Source organism: Erithacus rubecula (assembly GCF_903797595.1).
Source record: "Erithacus rubecula genome assembly, chromosome: 1".
NCBI classification, from domain to species: Eukaryota; Metazoa; Chordata; class Aves; order Passeriformes; family Muscicapidae; genus Erithacus; species Erithacus rubecula.
In genome coordinates this window covers 26,333,474-26,358,539 of record NC_136658.1, presented here as the reverse complement: position 1 = coordinate 26,358,539, position 25,066 = coordinate 26,333,474, and the positions used below count along the sequence as shown (strand labels likewise).

Genomic DNA, 25,066 nt, shown 5'->3' with positions numbered 1-25,066 from the left:
GCACTTTCAATACACGTTTTATTGACGAGCAGACACACAAACGGGCACGAAGCATCCCATTCCTTCCAGGTCCGCGTTTCCCGGGTTCAAGCCCCATTCCCAGGGCTGACAGGACCTGCAGCTTGGGAGGAGGGCACCAGCTGGAGCACCGGGAGAACTCCAGGGGCTCAGGAGGCAGCAACACCGCCGGTGCCGGCCCCGTGCGGCGGCAGCGTCATGGGCGGCAGGAACATGGCCTTGAGCTTGCCCGACATGCTGGCGATCTCCGGGTCCTGCGACTCGTAGGACTTGATCAGCCGGGCGAACTTGAGGACGCCTGCAAGGAAAGGGGGTGGGCGGGGCGCCCCGCTGCCGCGGCGGGCCCGGAGCGTCCCGCCCGCCAGGGGAACAACCCACCTTCGCCGTCGCTGCTGAACCCGTAGGCCTTGATCACGTCCTGCTGGATCTGGGTGGCCACGGGCAGGAGGAACTGCAGCATCTTGCCCATGTCATTGCAGGCGTTGTCCCGGGCCTCCTCCATGCGCTGCGCGTTCTCGGGCGCCCCGAACGCCTTGATCACCTCCGCCAGCACCGCTGCGGGACACGGGCACTCAGCCGCCCGCCGGCCTCCCGCATTCAGGTACGCGACACGGGCCCGGCACCGGCCCACCCGGCAGACGGAGCCTCCCGCACTCACCCTTGGCCTGCTCCGCGCTCAGCGCCGGCGGCGCCGCCGGCTGCGCGGAGGCCGCCATGAGGCCCGGCGGGTGCGGGCCGAGCCGCAGGAGCAGCCGCCGCACCCCGACTCCGCGCGCATGCGCCACCCCGCCCTCTCTATTACTGCACCAGTGTGTGGGAGCGGCTTCCCGCGAGCGCGGGAAACCTGCTGGACAAATTCTAAAAGAGCTGAAATCACTGCCGCACATCACCGCCCTGCGAGCCCCCATCGGGGCCGATCCACCCCGCGGTGAGGGCGAGCTTCGCTCTTCCTCTCAGCCATCTCCCACGCGGGTCTCCAGCGTGGTGCCACCCGCCTGCCCCTCTCCGCGCCGACACCGGCGGCTTCCGCCGCCGCCGAACGGGTCCCGCCGCGCCGCCAGGGCCGTATGCAGATTTCTCGCTTCTCATTGGCCCGCGGCGCGCACGCCCCGCCCCTCCCCGCCGTGGTGGGGCTCCAGCCCAGCGGTTCCCCCGCGCCTTTCCCGAGGCGGTGCCCACTTCCAGCCTCTCCCGGTTTCCACCCGTGCGAAAAACCCGGGAATATTTCTGCCCTTCCCGTCCGTCCTGACCCCAGTGAAAAGAAATGAACACACCGGAGGCCCGTTTCTGGAAGGGTTTTTTTTTTCTTTTTTTTTTCTTTTTTAAGAGCTTCATATATATATTTATATATATAAATTATTAGAATGTGTGTCAAGGCTCGGGAGTGCGTGGGGAACGTCGTTTGGGTGGTGTGGTTTTTTTTCTTTTCCATAGCTGGGTTGTTGGTTGTTTTTTCCTTTAATGGTTAAGTAAATATATATATATATGGGGGACCAATCGAGAGATACAACTGTGAAATCAGAACACGCACGCGGGGGCAAGGGAGTCACAAGTTGCTACATAAAACTGCCACGTCTAATAGGATGTGCATGAGTTAAAGTACATCAATTAGGATGGGTGAGGGGAAAGGGGCAGCCACCATCTCACAGACAGTCCCAGGACGCAGTGCTACCGCTCGGCCACGCCAGCTCTCCCCAGGGGCTCAGAGGGTCAGGGTGGTGATGGCAGCCTCCAAAACAGTCTGCTGGTGCTTCGCACCTCATGGCCGTGCCCCTTCCCATCAGCTGGGGAAAGCACAGCCATGTCCTGCAAACAGTCCTGCGGTGCTTTGCACCCTGATGGCTGGGACCAGACCCTCCACAGGCAGGAGAGGATGCTCAGGAAGGGGCCTGGAACACTTTGTTTGCATCTGAAGGGATGTTGGGAGAATGGGAAGCTGCTCTGGCTTATCTGAAAAAGTTCCATGTTGCTTTTCTGTATCGATAAGCAGTATCTTACACCTAAAGAGGGGTGGGGTGTTGAGGAGGCATCTTGAAAAAAGGCTCTTGTGGGTTTGCAGTTATTTCTTGGCTGCACCTCCTCCTTGCAGAACCCGAAAAGGCAGGAGTATCCTGCACATGAAGTCCTGCAACACTCTGCACTTTTTATTTAATGCAACTGTTCCCCCAAAACAAAGGATGGAACTGCTGCCACCCTGAATTCACATCAGTCTTTGTCTTTCTGAGCTCTGTGCAGTGCCGATTCTCTTTTCTTCAGAGCTCAGCTGAAATCACGTACCGATCGCTTCAGGTCCATTAGTGTTGTTTCAGGCCCTCCCCATTTTCTTTCCTCCACTTTTCCCAGGATGCCATCCCATACTTTTTTGTCATCTTCTCTTGTACTCTACTGCATGGTGGGATCAGGATGTGTCACTTTGCAGCTTCCCCTCCCCCAGGATTTGGTTGATTGATTGATTTCTCCTCTTGAGAGAAAGACATGATGATGTCACACTGACAGTAGAAGTCCATTTAAAGGGGTTTGTCACTTTCCTTCTTCAGGTGGCTAGGATAAAAAAGAGAACAAGGTGATAGTGAAAGGGAAAAAGGCAATTTACTACCTTCCCCTGCCTTTGTTCATCTAGACCCACACAACATGGCTGGCTTGGGAGGTTTTGTAGATCCTTAAAGTAGGAGATACTATTGAAAACATGTAACATCGCACCTCTCTCTTTCCCAGTGTGCCTCCCCATGCACTAGTGAATGCCTTGTCTTGGCAAAATCATCAAATCCTTACAAAATGCTTTGTATTTTGGCAGGGGTATTGGTTAGTCGTAACTGCATTAAGATGTGTGAAACACATATAAATTATCTCCCCCTTCAGAGGGGAGGAGCTCAGACCTCATAAGGGATTAGCCACTGAATAGCCACTTGCCAAGTATGACCTTCCATGGCAAAGCATCCCCGTTCCCAGTGTGGGCTTGGGTACAGCCACCCCTCCAGTGGGGCAATGCTTCCCTGTCCCTGTGCCAGCCCCACGCCAGGGCTGTTCCTGTGGGAACACTGCTGCACGCACCTGTAGTAGTCCTCCTGCGTGGGGAGCGGCACGCCGTGCAGAGGGTGGTGGGCGTGCAGCCACTGCTGCTGCTCCAGAGCCAGGCGCTGCAGCTCAGCCGACTGTGCGTGCATGGCCTGCAGCTGGTGCGCCGCCGACATGGGCGCCGACAGGGAGCCCGGCAGGTCCCTGTAGGGGGCGGCTGCAGCCAAAGGGGACACAGAAGAGCCGAGTTAATGCTCCATCCGAGGCCCCACGGTGCCCTGCTGCACCCCCATTCCCATCCCTGCCCGTGTGCAGGACAGCTCATCCTGACAGCGTGCGCCTGTCCTACGCTCCATTTCACAGACCTGTGACCCCTCAGGACGCCCTGCCCCTCGGAACGCTGCTGATGCTCTCTGCAGGAGAACAGCAGTCCCTGTGAGCTTCCTTACCAAAGAGCTGGTGGCGCAGCACTTCATTTTCATGGAGAGGGTGAGGCAGCAGAGGGTTGGGGATGGTTCCAGCTGGGTATGGTATCCGGGTGAGGTGTGATCCCGAGGCGAGGGGGTCGATTAGAGGGTGAACCGAGGCCGAGGCTGGGAAGAAAAGATACCACAGGATAATTGTCCCAGGCTTTGCAGCAGGTGACATAGAGACAGGCACAAGGCATCACAAAACAGATACGGAGAGAGAGGGTTAGAGTGTGTTAGAGATGGGATGATTTCACAGCTAATTTCACAATGTCATCTCCTTCTGGGTGTTACTCTTTTTGCCTGCATTGAACTTCATGTGAACCAGTCTCATAGAACTCTGTCCCTATAACTCCTCAGGAAGAAATACTGCTCCTTAGGAGTACAGTTCCTTAAAACTTTAGTAGGGTTCTGCAAGGACCTGCTCTGCAATCAGGTCTGCAAACTGTATCATGACTATCTGTCAACCTGACAGCCATTCATATGCATACTTGTACTGGCTGCTTTCTTTTCCAGGTCTTATCCAGGACAGATTATCTTTCCAGTGGTTTGGACTCACAGCCACAGTAAGGTGCCCAGACATGGATCACAGGGAAAATGGACATTAATTTGTACCTTGTGCCATCTCTGAGCAGTTGCAGCTGCTCAGAGCCAGTGTCTCTGGCTCACACCAGACCCCACTGACTGCCTGAAGATCTATGGCCTCAAAATTTAGTCTTGTCAGCTTTTAGGGTTCCCCAGAGCCAGAGGGAGGGAATGCAAGGAAGGCACAGTAGGGCACCATCACCATGCAGGCCTTACCTGCGTGTATGGCATCCTGCTGGTGGAGGTGGAGATGGGAGTGGATGTGGGAATGCTGATGATGATGAGGCGTCACATTGAGCATCTGCAGCCGGGCCAGAGGGTCATTGCTGAGAGCAGCCACCCGCTCGGCGTGCTGGCGTTCGGCCGCCAAGCGCTCGGCGTAGGACATGTCGGGACGAAGGGTCGGGCCAGCTGCCAGCGCCAGCCTCTCCCGCTCCAAGTGGCCCAGCCCTGGGTGGAAGGGAAAAGCGGGATGAAGGCCGGGGGCTGTCTGCAGACTCAGCCCGCCGTGGCGTGGGAACGGATCCATGGCAGCAGCTGGCACGGCATGGAGCTGCTCCAACTCGGCCGGTTTGACTTCAAAGCCAGGCTTGAGACGCTCCCGCAGGTCCCGGTCCCTCAGGTCTCGTTCGCGGGCCTCCCGCTCCCGCAGCTCCCGCTCCCGCGTGGCCGGATCGCTGCTGTAGATGGCCGGCACGTTGTAGCCCAGCAGGCCCGGGTCGACGGCGCCCAGGGGCACGTAGAAAGGGTGGTTGCGGTTGCTGGGGGACATGACGTGGGGCCGGGCGTACTCGCTAAGGGTGCGCAGAGCCGGGGTGTCAGGGCCCAGGTATGGGGGAACAGTTGCTACAGCACTGCCCTGCTCGAAGGAGGGGCGGTGGGGAACCGGCCCGAGGGACGAGCACTCGACCGGACGGCCCTCCTGGGCCATCTTCTGCAAAAGAGCAGAGAGACTGGCTTCAGGGTCCCAGCGGGGAGCGGCCGAGGGGGCCCGTGAGCATCCGCCCCGGCTGCGCTGTGGCAGCGGGACCCCCACACCTACCACACTCCTCTCCAGCTCCCGCTCCTTCTCCCGCTCCCGCTCCTTTTCCCGCTCACGTTCCCGTTCCCGCTCCTTCTCTTCACGGGCCTTCTGCTCTGCCTCTCGACGCACTTTCTCCACCAAGTCTGCTCTTTTCTTGGCCAGCTTGGAGCCATCAAGGGGCACAAAGTACAGGTCTGTGCGGGAACAGGAGTTGAAGCCACGATCCAAGTGTTTGTTGAATCTGGGGATGAGAGGTGAAGCCTATCAGTGCCAACAGGGCTGGTGAGCAGAAATGGGGACAGGGACAGGCACTGTGGGAATGTGAAAAGCGTCACAAAAAAGGCTAAATGGCATAGCTGCACATCAGGCTTGGGGAAATTTCCTCTTCCCTGCCCCATACGTCCCTCCCCATCCTTTGGAGAAATCCTCCCCTCACCTGGCGGACTGGCTGGCGTGGCTCGGCACATCCACCACCTTGGGGGGCGGCGAGGGGCTGCGAGCAGGTGGCACGGGGCTCTCCGGGGGCTCGTACTCCTCTGACGGCTCCTGCTTGATCTGAGCAGCGCTGAGCGGGAGCGGGGGTGGCGGCGGAGCCGGGGCAGCCATGCTCCCTGGCAAGGGCGGTGGGGCAGAGGGGGCGGGCGAGGGGGCTTTGTAGCCCCCTGTCACAGGGGAAGAGGCCACCCGGTAGCCAGGAGGGGTGGCCGCACGGAAAGGGGCAGCTGAGGAAGTGGGGGGTGAGCCCGGCTTGTAGGGGGCCGGAGGCTGGAAGGTGGGGACAGGGGAGGCTGCCCGTTTCCCATATGGGGCCACAGCTGACGGGGGTACCGGGGGCGAGACCGTCTTGTAGGGGGCTGCAGAGGGGGAGGCCATGGTGGCAATGACGGTGGAGAGGGTGGTGGCAGCAGAGGTGACTGGAGGGCCAGCCCCATGAGCAGGGGAGGGGGGTGGTGGCGGAGGGAAGGTGTAGGTGGCAGGACTCTGCCCTGGCGGGTGCGTGCACATGCTGGCATAGCTTCCCTGGGAAGAGGCAGCAGAGGAGGATGAAGAAGAGGAAGAGGATGAGGATGAGGAGGAGGAAGAGGGGGCAGTGGCCACAGTGGCAGAGGGAGCCTGGCTGTAGGTGGCCTGGCTGTGTGGAGGGTAGAGGCGCAGCCCGTAGGTGGGATGGGAAGGGTGATGGCTGTTGGACTCCAGGCCGTGGGGGTAGCCCCCAGGGGGCTGGGGAGGTGCTGTGGCTGCTGGGGAGATGCCCCCGCTGCTCCCGTGACCGTGGTGGTGCTGCTGGGGAGGCTGCTGGTGATGGGGGGACTGGCCAGGGAAAGAGACAGTGGGGTGGGAGCCAGCATTGCCCAGGGAGCGGCTGTAAGGGGGTGGCCCCTGGCTCCAGACGGGCTGCGAGGGCAGGGAGGGCTGGGTGTACTTGGGGGGCTGGCTGGACACAGACAGGCTGCTGGGCGGGGGGAAGGAGTGCCCGTAGGAAGCACTGTAGCTGGGCAGGGGCTGTCCTGGGGAGGGCTGGGGGTACTGGGCAGAGGAGCTGGAGGGCGGCACTGGTGGCGGGGCGTAGGGGTAGCGGGAGGGGGCCAGGGCCGGTGCCTTGTCCTGCCCCATGCTGTGGGGCGAGGGCAGGTGGCCGCTCAGGGCCTGCCCCACCATCCCCGGGGAGCTGGAGGCGGCCACTGAGTTGTTGAGGGGGCGCAGGGCAGGCGGAGGAGGCAGGTTGGAGGAGACATGGGGGAAGGAAGGGGCTGAGGCCGGGGGGGCAGCTGGGGGGTTGGCTGGGGGCGTCTTCTGGGGGGGCAGCCCTCCTCCTACCGAGGCCAGGGAGATTGGGGTGGTGGGGGGCGGATTGTGCTTGGCACTGAGGGTCTGCTCGCGAGCCCCCGGTGCTGGGAGCCCCCCCACTCCACTGGCAATTTTGGCCCCAACCTGGACCACATTGGCCGTAGGATAAAGGGAAGTGTGGGAGGAAGAGGAAGAGGAGGAAGAGGATGAGGAGGAGGAAGGGGGAGCAGAAGGGGCAGCAACAGCAGAGGAGGAGGAAGAGGAGGAGGAGGAAGAGGAGGAGGAGGAGGAGGAGGCAGGTGTCTGTGGGGCTTGAGCCTGGAAGATGCGTGAGGGCTGTCCCTCCAGCTGGGAATGGTAACTTCCTGCGGGGGGGCCCTGGGGGTGCACCTCGCCCGGGAGCCCAAAGCCAGGCTCTGGTGGACGGGCCAGGCTGTCGGGAGGGGGAGCTACCGGCGGGCTCTCAGGGAACAGAGGGGGGTGGTGGTAGGGGTGAGACGGCCCCTGGGACAGCACAGAAGACGAGTCGGAGTCGTTCTCCACACTCCCAGGGCTGTAGACACTGGGCGAGGTGCTCCTGTTATCCTGGTCTATGTCCCGCGGGTCGCTGCTCATCTCATCGTTGAAGCTGTGGCCATCAAGGCTGTCAACATCGGATGGGGATGGAGGACAGGGCAGCTCCTGGAGCAGGAAGGAGGAGGAAAGGGGCATTATGAGGCCTCCCAGACACACTTCCAGCTCCCAGGGAACTTGCTTTCTGACCTTTCTCTGCCAACCCCAGCACTAGAAAACCTCACAGAGGAAAGGAGACATTATCTGGCAAGGTATACAGAACATCAGTCCTCCTGCCTCCTTTTCAGTGCTCTCAGGTCCTTCATGAGCATTCCCTGGATGGAGGGAGGTAACAATGGGTACCTTGTGTAAGGAGGCAGTGAAGGAGGGACAGGGAACTGTTACACACAGGGCTGAGATACAACACGGGTGATGGGCTGTTAGCCAGGACAGGGTATCAATGGTGGCATGAAGCAGCACACAACACAGCAGTCCCAGCACAGGCCCCAGACTCAAAATTGCTCTTCTTGCCCCTGCAGAGCTCTCCCTGGTAAAGGAGACCAGCTCCCCCCAGACCCTTCTCACTGTTCCTTCCACTCCTTGCTTCCAGGAGTTCCTTCTGTGCTTCCCAATCCCTGCTCCTCCCCACTACCTGCTGCCTCAAACAATGTGCATTGATAATTAAGCAGTCATCATGGGTAAGGGTAACTAACAAGAGACACTCTAAGTAAGAGAGGCTAAGCTGGAAAAATACCACTGTTGAGCTGAACAGACTGTCCATGTGGAGAAATTACACAAGTGTAACCAAGGTGGCTGAATTATAATGACATCTTCACATGAACAAGCATCCCCATGTTTTGCAGGCCTTAGCTGCCAGTTTCTGAACAGGCTAACAGGGAATGGAAAAGCACAAGAGCTGGAGTCTTCCAACCACCCACCCATCAATCCATCCTGGTGTTGTCAGTGTTTCAGAAAAGCCCTGCCATGACTCTGTGTGTGCATGAGCAGGTTCTGCATGACTGTCACCTGGAACCCATCATGACTTAAGCACCTCCATTTCACACTGCTCTGCGGATCAGAAGGGACTGACTCTGACCCAACCTGTGGCTGTGCATGGAGCCAGACTCTTGCCACTAAGCTGGGAAAGGCAGGGCACATCCCCAGTTTCCAATGGCACAGCAAATGAGACAGAGAGTCTCCATCTGCTCATCACTCCTTGTGGCATTTTTGTAGCCAGGTGGATGCCATTCAGGTTGGGAGAGCTAAAACCCAAGGTGTCAGGGCTCCCAAGCAGCAGGAACCTCAAGCTGGGCAGGGAAGAGCAGCACAGACAGGGAACTGGAGACTCCTTTGCTCTGGACTGGGCACATGGCAGCAATCACAGCAGGGAGAGCTCACCTCAGTTTTGGTTTTTTTGGGAGCATTGGTGTCCTCCCCTTCACTCTCTGAGATCTCTTCTGTTCGGCCCTGCTTGCTGCTCTTGGGGGTACAGGATTCTTCCAACCGGCCTTTCTGCAGGGAGACAGGGAGAACAGAGAGAGGTGGAAGGTCATGGGGACATCTTCCAACCTGACAGGTCTTCACAGAGTGCAGCAGGTGAGACACAGCCACCACGACACGTGTTGATGACACTAGCAGAGCAACACAGACCCAGTATACGACAAAAATTAGCACTACAAGGGCCTGGTGAGACTGGACATCAGTTCTTAGGAAAGCGCAAGATGGTGAGGATGAGAGCAAAGAGGGATTCTGCCCGTTTCAGGAAGCTACCCCAGCAAGGGTTCCTTAGTGGATCTCTTCTGGTCCCTGGATTCTCAAATGGATCCCACCAACTCTGGGTAGTCCTTGGGCCCCCCACACTGTGTTCCAGCTGATATTACCTTTGTGGCCTGTCGGGATTTCTCAGCCTTGCCATCACTGCTGGACGTGCTGACGCCACCAGGGGAAGCTCGGCCCCGTGACCTGAGCTCCTCTCGGGGCCCCGGAGTCTCTTTCTTCCGTCCACTCCGCATTGACATCTAAGAGAGGCATCACTGTGTCAGTGCTGCTGTGCATCTCCCACCTCTGCTGCTCTGTGCCCAGCCCCCCAAAGCCCCTGAACCCCTTGCACTCCACTGTGCCAAACTCATGCCCACTAGCTTTGCAGGGAGCCTCAGATCCGACCCACACCTCCAGCTTGGCTCCCGTGTCCCACCTCCCTCTCCCACCTCACGTACTGAGTCCTTGTTCTGTCGCGTCTTCATTCTTTTGGGTGTAGGACCCCCATTCTCCTTGGCCCGGTTTGATGAAAACATAAATTTTTATGACTGTGTAACCCTCTTTGGCTGTTTCTGAGGAGATGGAGATGGGCAGTTCTTCTGGAGGGAAGGACTGGCTACACCAGCCACGCAGTAAGATCCCGCTGAATCCTGAAAGGCAGACAAGCAGGTGAGTGGGGAGCAGACTACAAAAAACCTTTTGTGGTTTTCTATAGAAATATGACAAAATTATTATTGTTTCCTTATTTAGAGACTCAAGGATGTTTACCAAGAATGCAATAAACTCTCCCATCAGTGTGGGAAAGGATTTGCCCACTGCCATATCTGATTTTCAGTTTCTACAAGTGATATGTGCACGATATGAGGTATCCATTTTCAGTGGCTTCAAACTGAAAGAGGGATGATTTAGATTAGATATTAGGAATAAACTCTTTACTCTGAGAGTGATGAGGCACTGGAAAAGGTTTCCCAGAGAAGCCATGGATGCCCCAACCCTGGCTATGTTCAAGGCCAGGCTGGATGGGGTTTTGAATAACCTGGTCTTGTGGAAGATGTCCCTGTCCATGGCAGGGGTGTTGGGAGTAGGTGATCTTTAAGGCTCCTTCTAATCCAAACCATTCTGTGATTATCTAATTCTATTATTTGGAACTCAATAATGCTGCTTTGGAGGATGCAAGAAGGCATGACTATCAGAATGTTATCTGTCTTCTGGAATAATTTTAGTATTTTCCTTTCCTCAGGAAAAAAATAACAGGAAAGTGCTTTACAATGTTCCCAATTACAATTTCTCCGACTTTAGTTTGTCTTTGTACTTGTTGTCAGTGCAGAAAGTTACACCACCCTTACCTGGCCATGTGCCGTCATTTGTTAGCCCTGTGTCATTTGTCATTCAGCAAAGTGGCCTTTGCTGAAGGGCACTCTACATCCCAGCCCTCTCCAGAGCACATCCACACGCACTCATGCACCACCACGTTGTACAGAAAATGTGACGAGTCTTGTTTGGGCTGTTCCATGCCCCAAGTACAAAAGTAGGTGTGAGAAAACACATTTAGCTTTGCTTTTGCACGACACAATCATCAGCTCTGTTTAGCCTGGAGTGCTTGTCAGGGCCTCCTCCTCCTCCTCTACACACAGGATGTTTCTCAGTGTACCAGACCAAGTCATATCCAGAGAGTACGACACAGGGCACATCCTTACACTTTGCAGCAGTGGGAAGATTTCTGAGATCCCTCCAGAACAATTTACAGCTTTGTGCCATGTCCAAAAGCATTTTACTGTAAGTATTTAACACCCTGTTGTATCACACAGTTCCTACTCTAGAGTATGGAAGTACCATGGTTTTGTTAGCCTGGGAACTGGAGGAAATTATTCGGCTCCTGAAGTTAGCTTGCTTGAATCCAGCAAGCTAAAGACCTTTAGCACTGCTCTGCACTGCAGACACATAACCAAAAAGACTTTATCCTTCCTAAGCCTGTCATTTGAGTTGCTATACTCAGCCTCAGACAATCTGAAAGACAAAGGAATATGTCCCATGGAAGAGGCACCAGGAGAAAAAAAGCCACAACTACTGGGTTTTATTCTCTCATCTGGAAGCACAGAGAAATTTTGTGAATAAGAAGCCTATGGATTTGGGGCTCCTGAAGACCATCCCACACCTGCAAAGATCAGCTTCCAGACAAGCAGTGCAGGAGCAGTATGGATGGTTTCCATTTCTTGGAGAAGGGAGCTGAAAACAGAGATCAGAGGAAAAACACCTGACAGAACTCTTCAGACCTCCTGTACAGCCCTGTTGCTGGCCTATGTAGCCCCAAGGTCACTGCTTTCCACTGCCTTCATCTCCCTTACCATGAAATGGAAGTAATGACACTGGCCTGTCTCTCCTGGGGCTCCACATCTTCCCTGACCAATGCTTAGAGAAACCCATCCGGAAGGTACTTAGGAAAATCAGGGGATTGTTTGTTTTAATTCCATTAATATTTTATTTGACCCTCATCACGAAAGCCCCAGGGGGACTCATCCAGCATTAATTCCCACACACATCAATTCATTAACTGAAACCTCTTCTTCAATAGGAAAATAGCTGATGATGTTTTACAGCTGATCTAATGGAGGCAGAGCCCACTCCCAATCCCCACCCGCTGACTTCTTTTACAGCCTCGTATTTCTGTCACACTTTGGCCTTTGGTTGCTAATTCAGCCAGTTACACTGGTGCTATTCTAGATAAACATCCAGAATCAACATTTCCTATGTGAAACAGAAGATTGTAACACGTAAGGTGATCCTAATTTAACCCAACTTTGACTCATGCCATGGTGGCAACCTGCAAGTATTAGCTCAGCTCTGAAGGCACAGCAGCAGCAACAGCAATGTCACTGCTCCCTGTATTCCACAGGGACACCACCCACGTCCCCCACACCAAAGAAGCCAGAGTGATAACTGCACACAGGTCTCACTGCAGCTTTCCAGCAACCCTGGAATGACAATTACCATCTTCTTCCCAGAGAAGTCAGCCAGGGAAATAACATGCAGCCAACCACAAACTGGAACTTCCCTTTTTGAAAGGGATACCCACTCCATACTTATTCCAACCACTGAATATGCAGTAACAAAAAAGCCAGAAATAGTGATATTTCAAGAAACATAATCAACCACTGACTGAGGCAGGGGTTTCTGCCACTTAGACAGTGAAGACTTTACTAAAATATGTAAGAGAATTGATGCACACATTATTAGGCTCAGTATAGCAACTGTTATGGCTAGATGAGAGAATCACGAATCTGCCTTCTGATTTTAACATCTATGAAATAAAAGCCTGCTGTGTGAGCCTCTACAATGAGCAAGTTACACCTAACCCTTCTCATCACTACAGATCCCTGCAAATGTCTCTGAAGGGTTCTTAGGGATCTGTGATTTTGATAAGGACCTGAGATGTGCTGTGGAAGGGTTAACCTTTCCCTGGCCCTGTGAAGCACTTCACAGGTTCAACTGAGTTATGAGGCATTGCAAATTGCTATTTTCTGTTTGCAATTCATACAACCCAGCTTGGCTTGGCTTATTGCCCAAACCCCTCCATATTCTCCTGTAAGCCCTGTTGAAGTCTCCTGCGAGCAACACACACTCAACAGGCATCCCCACATGGCATTCAAAATGGATCCTGCTCCTCCTTCTCCCCAGCTCCAAGTAATTCTCCTTCCCAAAGCCTGCACTGTCCTGCACAGGCAGTCAGAAGCTTATGAGGCCCAGCTCCTCTTTTCTTGAAGGACACAGAAAGGTTCTCTCCTTCCCAGGCTGTCATGTGGAGCAATTCTCCCAGGTAACCGAACTGGAAATAAGTCCATTTCCAATGAGAAGCACTCAGGTTTTACCTCTTAGAAAGCAGGCTGAGTGTTTGTCCTTGGCTCAGGAGAGCATTTACACATTAGGGTGTGGGTTTGAGGAAATAAACTTTCCTAGATGGCGAAAGAAACAGAGGAAATGGGAACCAAGTTTCTGGGGTGGTATTTGAGGGCTTGGCCAGACCTGTGAATGACGAATGGCTCCAGTCTGCTTGAGAAGGTTAAACACCAGCTAAGGTCCAGTCAGCCCTCTCTGGGGCCACAGAGCAGAAGGGACAGCTGAAGGCTCCCAGCATCAGTGTCATTTAAGAATAAGAGCTAACATTATCTCCTTTATGGTTTGTTTACCATAGACAAAGCCAATTCCCACTAGTCCATGCAAGTTTGAAGTAAGGAGACAGTGGAATTCCTGCTTTAATCTCACTACAGATGTTCTTAAGCACAAACCTCTTGTATTCTTCATTTGGGAACTGTTTAAAGTACCCAGTGACTACTCTTTAAGTCATTTTCTGAAATGTAGCAATCACATCCAAAATCTTACATGAAATCCAAGGCATTTGGTACGCAAAGGCAGGGACTCAGAAGTCAGATGTGAGAATTAAACTGAGTCTGGTTCTCTGCAATTCAATAGCTCTCTGTTCCCATACTGTTTTTTCTCTTCCCACTTCTACAAAGGGATGGACTAGCACTGGAGGGAGGAACCAGGGTGGCAAAGCAAACACAGCTGTTTTCTAACTCATTACAGATGCTGAAAAGTGTCCTGAGAATAAGCTGGAATAATAACTGATGGATCCTTCTTCATGGGTAAAGATCTCTAAGAAGCAGAGCAGTATGTGTGTGTGTGTGTATATATACACACATATATAACTGCTCAATGAATGATGGTCCCAAATATTTTTAACTCCTGTCTCAATCTCACTCATTTTGTAAAATGCAGGGAAATTTTCCAGAAATGTAATAGATTTTAACAATTGTGTAGGATCTTGAACACATTAAGTTTTGTCCCAAATACTGCAATCAGACAACCTGAAGTACAGCATTCCCCAATGGCTAATTACCTGATTTCATGCTTGAACCCTGGCATTTTACTCTAAGGCATGACGGAGAAAGAGAGGGAAGGAAGGGGAAGGGCATAATTTTCAGTATTGGACAGCAATGAAAAAACAGGTCAGGGTTCAGGCTGCATGTCAGAGTCTTTTGATACATACCTGGAACGTGACATTGCTGTAAAAGGGAAAATGACTCTGCAAGCAAAGGGATTGGGATGCCAAAATGGTTGAACACCAAGATGGAAAACATTTCTCGCTAGTATCTTGGGTGTGAATATTGTCATGACTAGCAAATCTTCAATATTAAGTAAATGTTTTTTTAATAATAAATATACTAAGGTATACAAATGTAGTTTTCAAATAAAGATTTTTTTCTGTCTCCTACAGACAGAAAATCACTACAAAATAACATCAACAACTACATCACTGGTGGATGCAGGGGCTGTGAACTCAGGCTGGGAAGTGAATTAATCAAGGAGCAGGACTCATGCAGGTTACTTTCATGCAGGTCACTGCACACAGAGACCCCAGGGTAGGAGCACACACCTCCCAGTTCTCTGCAGACCTCTTCACAAGGCCTGGGATAGCCCATCAACCACCAGCAGCCATTGGGCATGGCCAGGAAGGACTGAGACCTGCCCTGCCAAGGGAGGTTTGGCACCAAGCACAGTCTTATGCAGCAAACTCAGAAATGCCTAGAACACAATGCAAACTGTGACTACTGCTCAAGAGGTCAAAATATAAATCCAGTGTGAAAATAGCAACAGCTGTCAATTTTTGTTATTTTCTATAATGACACTGGTTTCATTTCCAGCATACTGGAATTTCACTGGATTCTTCTGTCTTGAAAATATGGCATAGAATGGGTCACTATGAGATGTGTGATAACTGGATCCAAAGAGTTACAGTCAACAGTTCAATGTCAAAGTGGAAACCTTGAACCAGTGGTGTCCCCCAAGGATCTGGGACCAATACTATTTCATATCTTCATCAATGACACAGATGGCAGGACTGAGTGCACTCTCTGCAAGCTCACAGATGACACCAAGTCAAGGTATCAAGGTTGCTAGGCTAAAGGGAAGAGATGCCAGACAGAGAGACCTTGACAGGATTGAGGAGAGGAATGTGAAACTCATGAAATTCAACAAGGTGAAGTGCAGGTCCTGCACAGGGGTCAAGGCAATCACCAGGACCAGTACAGGCTGGGGAATGAAGAGGCTAAGAGCAGCCCTTTGGTAAAAATCTTGGGGATACAGGTGGACAGAAAATCGGACAAGAGCTAACAACGAGCAGCTGCAGCCCAGGAAGTCAAACATGTCATAAGCTGCATCCAAAAGCAGGACTGGCAGCAGGGTGAGCGAGGGAATTTTGCCCCTTTGCTCTGGTCTGGCAAGACCCCACCTGGAGTCCTGCATCCAGCTGTGGGGTCCTCACCACAGGACAGACATGGACATGTTGAAAGGAGTCCAGAAGAGGCCATAAAAGATGATCAAAGGGATGAAGCACCTCTCCTACAAAGACCTCTCTCAGCCGTGGTTGCTCAGCCTGGAGAAGGCTCTGGAAAGACCTTCTGGTAGCGTTTAAGGTCACGGTCCTGAGCAAGCTGGTGGCAGAGCTCACCAAGCCACTCTCCTTGATTTATAACCAGCCCTGGTTAACCAGAGAGGTGACTGGAAGACAGACAATGTGATGGGCATCCACAAGAAGGATCTGAAGGAAGATCAGAGGAACTAACTGCCCAAAGAGGTTATAAAGCAGATTATCCCAAGTGTGATCCCATGGCACATACGGGACAACCAGGGGAGCAGTCTGAGCCAGGATGGGTTCATAAAAGGCAGGTTCTGCTGGACCAACCTGATCTCCTTTTTTGAGCAGGTGAGCTCCCTAGCAGGTGGGGGAAAGACTCTGGGTGTTGGATCAGCAATAGTGTGTCCAGCAGCACAGGGCAGGGATTATCCCCCTGTACTTGGCACTGGTGAGACAACACCTCAAATTCCGTGTCCAGTTCTGGGTCTCTCAGCTCAAGAAGGGCATTGAGGTGGTGGAGCATGTCCAGAGAAGGGTGACAGAGCTGGGGAAGGGTCTGCAGCACAAGTCCTGTGAGGAGCTGCCGAGGCAGCTGGGACTGCTCAGCCTGGAGAAAAGGAGGGTCAGGGGGACCTTATCAATCCCCACAAGTACCTGAAAGGAGGCTGCAGCCAGCTGGGGATCAGCCTCATCTCACAGGCAACAAGTAAAGGATGAGAGGAAATGGCCACAAGCTGTGCCAGGGGAGGTTAAGAGTGGACATCAGGAAGAATTTCTTCACTGAAATGATAGTTAAGCCTTGGAATGGGCTGCCCAGGGAACAGTGGAATCACCATCCCTGGAAGTGTTGAAGGAATGACTGGACATAGCACCCAGTGCTAGGGCTTAGTTGATAAGGTGATGTTTGGTCAATGGTTGGACTCAATAGTCTTGGAAATCTTTTCCAACCTTAGTGATTCTGTGATTCAGAGATTCTAAGTATATAAAGGTGGCTTATAAGAAATGTAGAGATACAGTTTTTACCAGTGACAGGACAAGGAGCAATGGGCTTATATGGAAACAGGGCAGGTTTAAATTGGATATAAGGAAGAAATTCTTTACTATGAGGGTAGTGAGACATAGGAACAGGTTTCCCAGAGAAGCTGTGGATGCCCTAATCCTGGAAGTGTTCAATGCCAGGCTGCAAGGGACCTGGAGCAACCTGGTCTAGTGGAAGGTGTCCCTGCCCATGGCAGGGGGCTTGGAGCTGGATGATGTTTAAGGTCCCTTTCAACCCACATCAGTCCATCATTGTAGAAAATATCCTAAAATTATTCCAAAATAACACCTCCCGTGCAAAAAAGAGACTCATCTTGAGGCAATAGCTTCAATGCTTGTCCAACCTGTTGACAAATTCACTTGTCTGGTACCTACGTGCTCCTTCTCTGCAGAAAAATAATAAATAAAAATTAAAATGATCACGCTTCAGGAAAGGGTGCCAAATAAGAATACTAAAAATAACTGTGCAGAGTGCTGGCAGTCTTAGGAGATAAAGCTAGTTTACATTTTATTAAGCATGTATTAATGTTTTGTTTTCTTAATTTTGCACAACCATGAGGAGCAAGAATGTTATTTTGAGTATGAAAAGTCTAATTCTGGAACCTCCATTCAAATGAAAATGTATCTGAGAAAAAAATTCTGATTAACAGAGTGAAATAATAGAGCTAAAGCAAAGTAATAAATAATAAAAACATTCATGCATTTAACAATAGCTTAATTTACAGCATAGAAGAAGATATTAAATTTTGCAAAAGCAACTGAAAATAAAGTTTGATTCACTAAATGAAGGTTAGATGTACTAAAGAAGGTTATGTTAATCGTAAAACAATTCCTGAGGGCACAGTAAAATGACTGTTAAGTATGTAACAGATTTACTTAAAAAATCCCAGAAGAATCATTCTGTCTCCCCAGAGGGCTTCCATATCTCTGGGAGATACAGGCTGGCAGAACCCAGTGGTGGATCACAAAACAAAACACACTGGCCTCCACCTTCTGTGAGTGGGATGGAGCTTACAGATGCATGATCCAGAGGAAGGACACATCATACTCCCCATGAAACTCACTGTTTTATGAAGTGCAGCATCTCCTCTATGTGCAACACCTGAGCACACCTTACCTGTGGAGCTGCCAGGGCCCAAGGGTAATACCTCACATGCCTCTTTTGATAGACAGATGTCCCTTGGCTAAGAATGCAAACTCAAAGACGTGGCTGCCCAGAAACTCAAAGGAGGATGCTAGCTGGAAGGGACATACAGATTCTGAGCTGACCACTGCAACTCAAGAGTGATCCCTTTGGATATAAGAGACAGTCCATGAAAATGGGACCTTGGCATCCAGCAGCCATGGAGGAGGTAAAGTGCATGCTAGAATTTCCTGAGGAGAATGTCATTATGCCCCCCCACAAACCTATGGCTTGCCCATATCTTGAAATGTGTGTGCAATTCTGCTTCTTCCACAGGAACTAGAAGAGGCAATGAAGAGGCACGACTGAGGGGGTTAGACATCTCTGTCCAGAGAAAAGGCTACTGAAGTGAGGATGTGACTGGAGACCATAAAGCCATTTATGAAAATTAGAGGTTAGGTAGGAATTTTTTTTTTTTTTACTGTCTTTTCCAGTACAAATTTGATGACCATCAAACAACACTACAAAGAAACACATTCAAACCAACTAAAAAGAAACAGATGGCTGCAGAATTTCCAATTAAAGGACACCATGGGTGCAAGAAGGTTCTATGTGTTTGATGGGAAATTGGAGGGTTTCATTCATGAGAGAACCACTGGCACTTTCTGCATAGCTAGAAACCATATCTGGCTATGGCAGGTTCTCCACTGAAAACAGCTGGAAGGAGTATCAGAGGAAAATGGCACAGGATTAGATTAGATTAGATTAGATTAGATTAGATTAGATTAGATTGGATTAGAAAATGACAGTATTAGATTAATGGTTGAATCCAATGATCTTGGAGGTCTCTTCCAACATGATTTTATGACTTTGCACCACTGACCTAAAGGACACCCTTTAGAGTCTCTGTTTCTAGGATTCATGACTGACAACAAAGACAACACAAGAGCCACGTGTGCCAAGGGTAAGCATGTGAACAGGATAAAGATGGACAGACACATCCAGAACAGAAGATGTGAACTGGGGCCAGGGAAATGGGCACAGGGACAATAGAACAGCAGATATGAGTCACTGGTAAACTTTGAGTCACTCCTAGGCTAGGGATCTCACAACTTCTCCTTGGTCTACAGGACTGGCTAAATGGGATGATCCTGCCCTCATCCCTGGGGCCAAAGGAACAAACTCCCAATGGTGTGTCCAGGAAGATTTGCTTTGGAAGAGGCTGCTGGAGATCTCCACTCAAAAGCCCCGTTCACAGCAAACTGCAAAGCTACTGAAGGTTGTCACAAGCCCCTCAGAGAACTGAGCACCTCCAGCCTCCCCGGGAGCTTGTGCCAGTGCTGAACCACCCTCGGGAGGAAGGAGAGCTTCTGTCTCACACACTTCACCACGCTCATGGTGATTTTAGCTCCATCAGTGAGAGGCAATGGCAGCCAAACGTGGAATATCACTGGTAGCTCATGGGGTCACAGATTGAATACCTCCAGAAACCTGAATAAAGGTTAGCAGGTGAGGCAGGTGAGATGGTAAATGATGGCATAGGAACTCTGGCACAGACCAGCTGGTGTTACTGCTGCAACGTGACTGCACAGACAGACAGGCATATTAAATATCTAAGATTTTTAATTTTTACATCAAGAGCAGAAGAATGGAGAATGCTTCCAAGGATGAAAATCCAAGGATAAAAAGAAGATCAGAAAAGACCCTGTAATTAGTGGTTGGAACATGAGTTATGAGCAGAAGACTTCTAAGAAGCCTTTTCCTAAACGAGTGAAATCCACTAGTGCAATGAGAAAGGAATTTTCTTCAGGAACAGGAAAGGAGAGGTGATTTTTACCTGACTATACATAGGATGGGTAAGGCAATTATAGGAGTAGTGCACACCATTTTAACCCGTGTACTCCAAAAAGGATGCTGAAAAATTGAGAAAAGTGATGAACAAATATAGCTTACCTGAGAAAATGCTAAAAGGAGACTTGAAGATGGTCTATGAGCACTACAAAGGGAGAAGATTTCTGACAGCTCTTTAACCTACACAACAAATGGATATCCAATGGATCTTGCTAAAACTAGACAAATCCGACACAGGAATAGTGCAAAATCGGAAAAGCAAAAGAAATCAATCACTTGAAAAACGTGCATAAGAATCTAGTGTATCACTGAAATTTTTTAAGGGTTTTCTTTTATTTTATTGTAAAATAAATGCTCTTAATATTTTCTGCACAGACCAGCCAGTTGACAAGATTTCAATACCGAACTCATTAGTAGTCACAGAATTTGGCCAAAAGGTGATGGGGTCTAGCTTCACCCAACTAGCTCTGGGTGAAAAGAGACTTTGCAAATCATGGTTTGCATTGCTAGACCTCAATGCATGAGGAAAGCCTGATGAATAACCATCACTGGGTAAACCATTCCCCATGGAGGGTGGGCCTTCTTTATGTGTCTGGCAAACTCTGAATAACTCTGAGGTAAATCACTTCATCTGTTGCACTGCCTGAAAGAAAAAACCAGCAGTATATCCAAAATACTGTTCTACAGATACATTTTATATCCAATACACTCTGCCATATATATCAATATAAAATTTAATAACTATATAACATTATATTTTATATAAGATATATTATACAAACGATCATATATATAGTGATTTACACACACACATAAATATATATATACACACACAGTAAATCCAATTCACTGTCCAAACAGATGAAGGTTGCTCAAATGCAACCTTCACTTAAGTGATCTATAGTGCAGAGAGACCTTGTGGAAGAAACAGGCTATCACCAAGTGCATTGTACAGCAGGGAACTACAAGACTAAAATTTTCCAGCTAAACTATCTGTGATGAAGAATGTCAACAGGGCAAGAGACATGAAGTAAGATTGAGAGCAACCAGCTCCCCTTCTTCAGCAAAGCCCAGACAGACCATCATTGGCTGAAATTGCCTGGAGAAGATATTGCAGTTAGCCTTTGGTTTGTAGGTGAAAATACTGCCACAACAATCAATCAAACATTGATATTTTTACAGGAGGAGACAACAAATCACTGTTTGCTGCCACAATACACACAGAAAACAGACGGTCAGAAACTTCTGCAGGAGGATGATCAAGAGCTGGAAGCTGGGCACTGCTTCTGAAGGGATTCCTTCCTCACAAAGCTGGCTTCTGTTAAACTTAAAACATGGCCAAATCCTTATCCCCAAACATTCGAAGCCCAAACAGCCAACCAGACTAGTAGGGGGGTGATGGTCAAGCCACTTGAACTGGAAGCATCCCCTCCTGATCATTCTCCACACACACCTCACTGAGAACATGGACTGTGGGCCCACGACTGCCCAACAGGGACTGGAAGGACAGAAAGATCCTCCAGTGCTCATCTCAACGTGGCAAAGAGCAGTGGGACATGTACCTGGCAGCCAGGGCACTGCTGAGCCTCAGCAGTCAGGGAAGGCACTGAGAGGGAGCATCTCATGTTCATGTTATCCACTGTGATTCCAGCAGGGATCACGGGAATTAGTTCTGCAGAGAATATCGACCCTAGGTGTGCTCACTTGGTTAAAAGCATGACTTTTTCAGAGATACCTTCACTTTGGAACAGTCAGAACTTGTGTTGCCTTCTCCTTCAGCCTTTAAAAACTTTGTAAAGCATTGCTATTTTGTACTTCACTGGATAGTCTTCAAGAAGTATGGATGGAAGAGATGAAGTGATAACCACAAGAAATGTACTTCATACTTCCAAAGCATCTCCTAATGGAGGGAGAATGAGACCAGAAAATCCAATGAAGGCAAGAAAATAGTGTATTTGTCCAAAAGAGATTGGGAGAAAGAAATGAACTGGGGAAGATAAAGTCTGACAGAAGAGAAAACCAGGTTCTCAGAAGAAAAGGCATTAGGAACAAGGAGGAATAATGTAAGATGGATAAAAAAAGGCAGGTATTTGAGGAGGGGCACAGTTGAACATGTGCACAGGCCAATTCCAGAGATTGCATTTGAAAATATATTACACCCCAGACCTGGTAAGTAAATAAACATTCCCTCCACAGCTCTGTATTCCACATGGGCTGCTCCTCTCAACTCCACCTCCATCCCCAAGAAAAACACTGATGAACATGAGAGAGCTACAGGACAAACTGGGAAGGTGTATAAGGAGTGAGAGGGGCTGAATTTTGGGAAGAGAAAAACCTGCCTGATGCATTTCACCCACAAATAAAACCAGGATAGAATATTTCAGCTGGAAGGGACCTACAATGATCATCTAGTCTGACTGGATTAGATGCTCCTCCTCCTCTTGAAGAACAATACAGATCAGGTTGCTTTTAATAACAGCAATCTCACCATGCTATAGAATCACAGCTCCTTGCATGACCATTATAATTTTGGAATACAAGTACACCCACAAGAAATGTCATTGTAATTCCTTGTAAAACCTAAAGGTGAGAATGCAAGAATCTTTCAGAGATATCCAAGGGGTACAAAACCCAAGGGAGGAGGTAAATGCATATGAAGAGAGGTAAAGGCAGGTCACTGCAGCAGGTTAAACCTGTTCATCTTGTTCATTAAGATTCACTGTACATTAAAATTTCAAATGTTTGGACGTTTTTTACAATTTCCAGCAAGAACCATGTACTACAAGTTCACTCTTTGGCCATGCTTGAAAAGGTCCATCATGAATCATAACTGGAAAAGTCTGGTTTGAAAGAACAGGTCATTCCCAAGAAGTTGGAGAAATACACAAATGGTTAATTGTGCCATCACAAATGACAGACACAAAATAACAACTTGGCCAAGAAACAGGGGAAAAGAGAACGAAAATAATTCAGAATGAACAATTTGATCATTCACGTTTACAAGTGTCCTACCCATAGGTAGTAACCACGGAACTCCTGCCCCTTAGGAATGTGTGTGCAGCACAGCAGTGATGCACAACACCCCCGGGGCTTAGAAGAATAGACAGTCCAGCTTTTAACTCAGCTGTGGGCTTCTCTGGTGGGAAGTCAAGGCTGAACTCTGCAGTTTGCACACCTGAAGGGTGTGTAACCATGCTCGAGCACTCAGGTGGGCACAAAATGAATGGCATTTCCAACTCCTCCTTCGCTCTCCTTAGGATAATGGCCCACTACTTTCTCCTCACTTTTTTAAGGCTGGAAAGCATAGCAGCTCCTATGCAATCCACCCAGCACAACCAGAAATAATGACAACAGATTTGAGTGCCGGGCTCGGTAGAGACATGCTGCTCCTTGAGGCACAGCCCTGCAAAAAACAAACCCTGCAGACAAAAGCCATACAAATTCCAGTAGCCATCCTGGCACATGAGTAATCGGCTGCGGAACCCAAGGCAGCGACTGCACCGAGGCAAACGCGAGGAAGGACACTGCCCATCTGGCAAGCAACTTCGGGAACGTACAATAGCTATCAAGGCAGAACTCCGCGGCAAGCAAAGGCGGCGTGCAAAGTAATGCCACGGTGACCAAATGGCTGCCACTTCGACAGCACAGCGGCCACTCGGCAAAATACAGCCGGCAATTCGCTGGGCAACAGCAGCCGAGCCGGCCACAGGCCAGCACAAGCCAGCAAGGCAAACAGCCATCGGCTCCATGGCATAGCCAAAAAGGGCAATGTGGAAACCCACATGCCACTTCTTCCGAAATCCTGAATAGCAAACGGACAAGCAGCCGGGCACACCGAGGGCTCTCGGCCGGTCCAGGGGGAGCGCAGCCACCACCCTGATGCCCCCCATCCGTACGGGGTGGCGCCAGCGCCCCGGTCCCCGAGCGGCACCCTGCCGTGCCAAAGGAGAGGGAGCGGCAAGGGGGGAATCCCACCCGTGCCCGCTGCAGCCGCGGCAGGGGAGCCGCCACGCTTCTCGGTGCCCCGATGGAAACGTTATCGCCAGCTCCTCCTGCCCGCTCCGCGGCCGCACCTGGGGCAGCGGGGACAATACGAGCCCCCCGAAGGCAGGCGGGCAGGCAGGCAGGCAGGGCGGGAGCCGGTCCCCCCCAGCACTGTGCCGCCCCCTCCCCGCACGGCGCCGGGCCGCCAACTCCAACTGGCGCCCGCCCGCCCGCGCCCCCCGGGCCCGCGCGCCCCGGCCCCCGCCGAACTTCCCGCCGCAGGGAAGGGGGGTCCGCGGGCGCTGACGTCACGCCGGGCGCGCGGCGGGGGGCGTCCCCGCCCCGGGACCCCCGCGGCGGGCGCGGAGCCCCGCGCGACCCCCGCCCCCCGTTCCGGAGGGAAGGCAGGCGCTGCGCCGCCGGCCAGCGCAGCCGAGTCCCGGGCGGGCGCCGAGCCCCGGGCGGGCAGCGCCCCCCGGCGATGCCGGAGCGCCCCCAGCTGCGGCCGGGACCCCCGCCCCGCCGAGCCCCCGTGCCCCGCGGCGCTGTCCCAGCTCCTTCCCGGCCGCTCGCCGCATCCGCGCCGGGGCAGGGACCGCCGGGGACCCTTCCCCAGCGCCGCGGGGGTTAATCGCACTCTCGCCCCTCCTGCCCCCCCCAACTTTGGTGTTTCCCCCCCCGCGCCGCCTCGCTCCCCATCCCGACAGACGGACCGGAGGGCTAAAATCCAGCCGCGAAAGAATGCAGCGAGTGGGCGACAATGACAAGCGGGGCGGGAGCGGCTGGGAGCGGGCGAGGGACTCACCGGCGGCTCCTGAGGGGAGGTCGAATGAAGGGAGGAATGGAGGCGGCGAGGAGCGGGGGGCAGGGATTTAAACGCTGCCCCCCCTTCTTTTTTTTTTTTCCCCCCCCCCCTTTCCTCCCTCCTCCTTTTCCGCGCTCCCTCGTTTCCTCTCGCGGCTCCGGAATAACCGGTCGGCGGCAGGGACAGCGGCTCCGGGAGCGGGAGTGCGGCGGGGAGCGGGGCCCCCCCGCCCCGCGGCTCTGTCGCCCCCTCTCCCGCCGCGCTCAGGCGCCTCCGCCTGCGCCCCGCCGCCCTCCCATCGCTCCCACCGCTGCCCGCCTTAGCCACCTCCCATTTCCGAAGGGCCCAGAACGAGCCCCCTCCCCCGCCCCTCTGCTTCGCGCTCGCCGCCGCCCCTCCCCGCCAAACACACCGCACCCCCCAACCCACCCGCGGGCAGCGTGGGACGGGGGAGGAGGAGAGGCGGGCGCGGGGCGAGCACCCAGCCCGGCCCCCGCCCAGGCCGCGGCAGCGCCCCGCACCGCTGGGCCCCCGGCGCCGGCACAATGGCCGGGCACAGTGGGGGAGAGCGAGCCCGGAGGGGCGTTTTTCGCAGGACGGCCCGGGGCGGCCGAGGGACGCGGGGGGGCGGCGGACGGCCGGCGCT

At 52.0% G+C, this 25,066-nt stretch overlaps 2 protein-coding genes across 5 annotated transcripts; both read right to left on the bottom strand.

The window, feature by feature from the left end:
• Position 1: 1 nt before the first annotated feature.
• Positions 2-1,059, bottom strand: LOC306802979 (protein C10). Its single transcript, XM_079307763.1, has 3 exons — positions 677-1,059; positions 397-573; positions 2-316 (listed from the first exon to the last, which is right to left on the bottom strand). The coding sequence occupies exons 1-3, from the start codon at positions 924-926 to the stop codon at positions 168-170; spliced, it is 576 nt and encodes a 191-aa protein (XP_079163889.1). The 5' UTR covers positions 927-1,059; the 3' UTR covers positions 2-167.
• A 257-nt stretch (positions 1,060-1,316) lies between these two features.
• On the bottom strand, positions 1,317-25,066 carry ATN1 (atrophin 1). Of its 4 annotated transcripts, none has more exons than XM_079319303.1 (10): positions 24,850-25,066; positions 9,657-9,857; positions 9,330-9,467; positions 8,848-8,961; positions 5,546-7,578; positions 5,128-5,350; positions 4,302-5,019; positions 3,483-3,626; positions 3,070-3,250; positions 1,317-2,559 (listed from the first exon to the last, which is right to left on the bottom strand). In XM_079319303.1, exons 2-10 carry the CDS (start codon positions 9,741-9,743, stop codon positions 2,526-2,528), a joined length of 3,672 nt encoding a protein of 1,223 aa, XP_079175429.1. In that variant the 5' UTR covers positions 9,744-9,857; positions 24,850-25,066; the 3' UTR covers positions 1,317-2,525. The 4 variants fall into 4 exon arrangements, with proteins under 4 accessions (XP_079175429.1, XP_079175428.1, XP_079175431.1 ...); XM_079319302.1 differs by lacking the exon at positions 24,850-25,066 and adding an exon at positions 24,421-24,519; XM_079319305.1 differs by lacking the exon at positions 24,850-25,066 and adding an exon at positions 24,421-24,519 and having other exon boundaries at positions 9,666-9,857.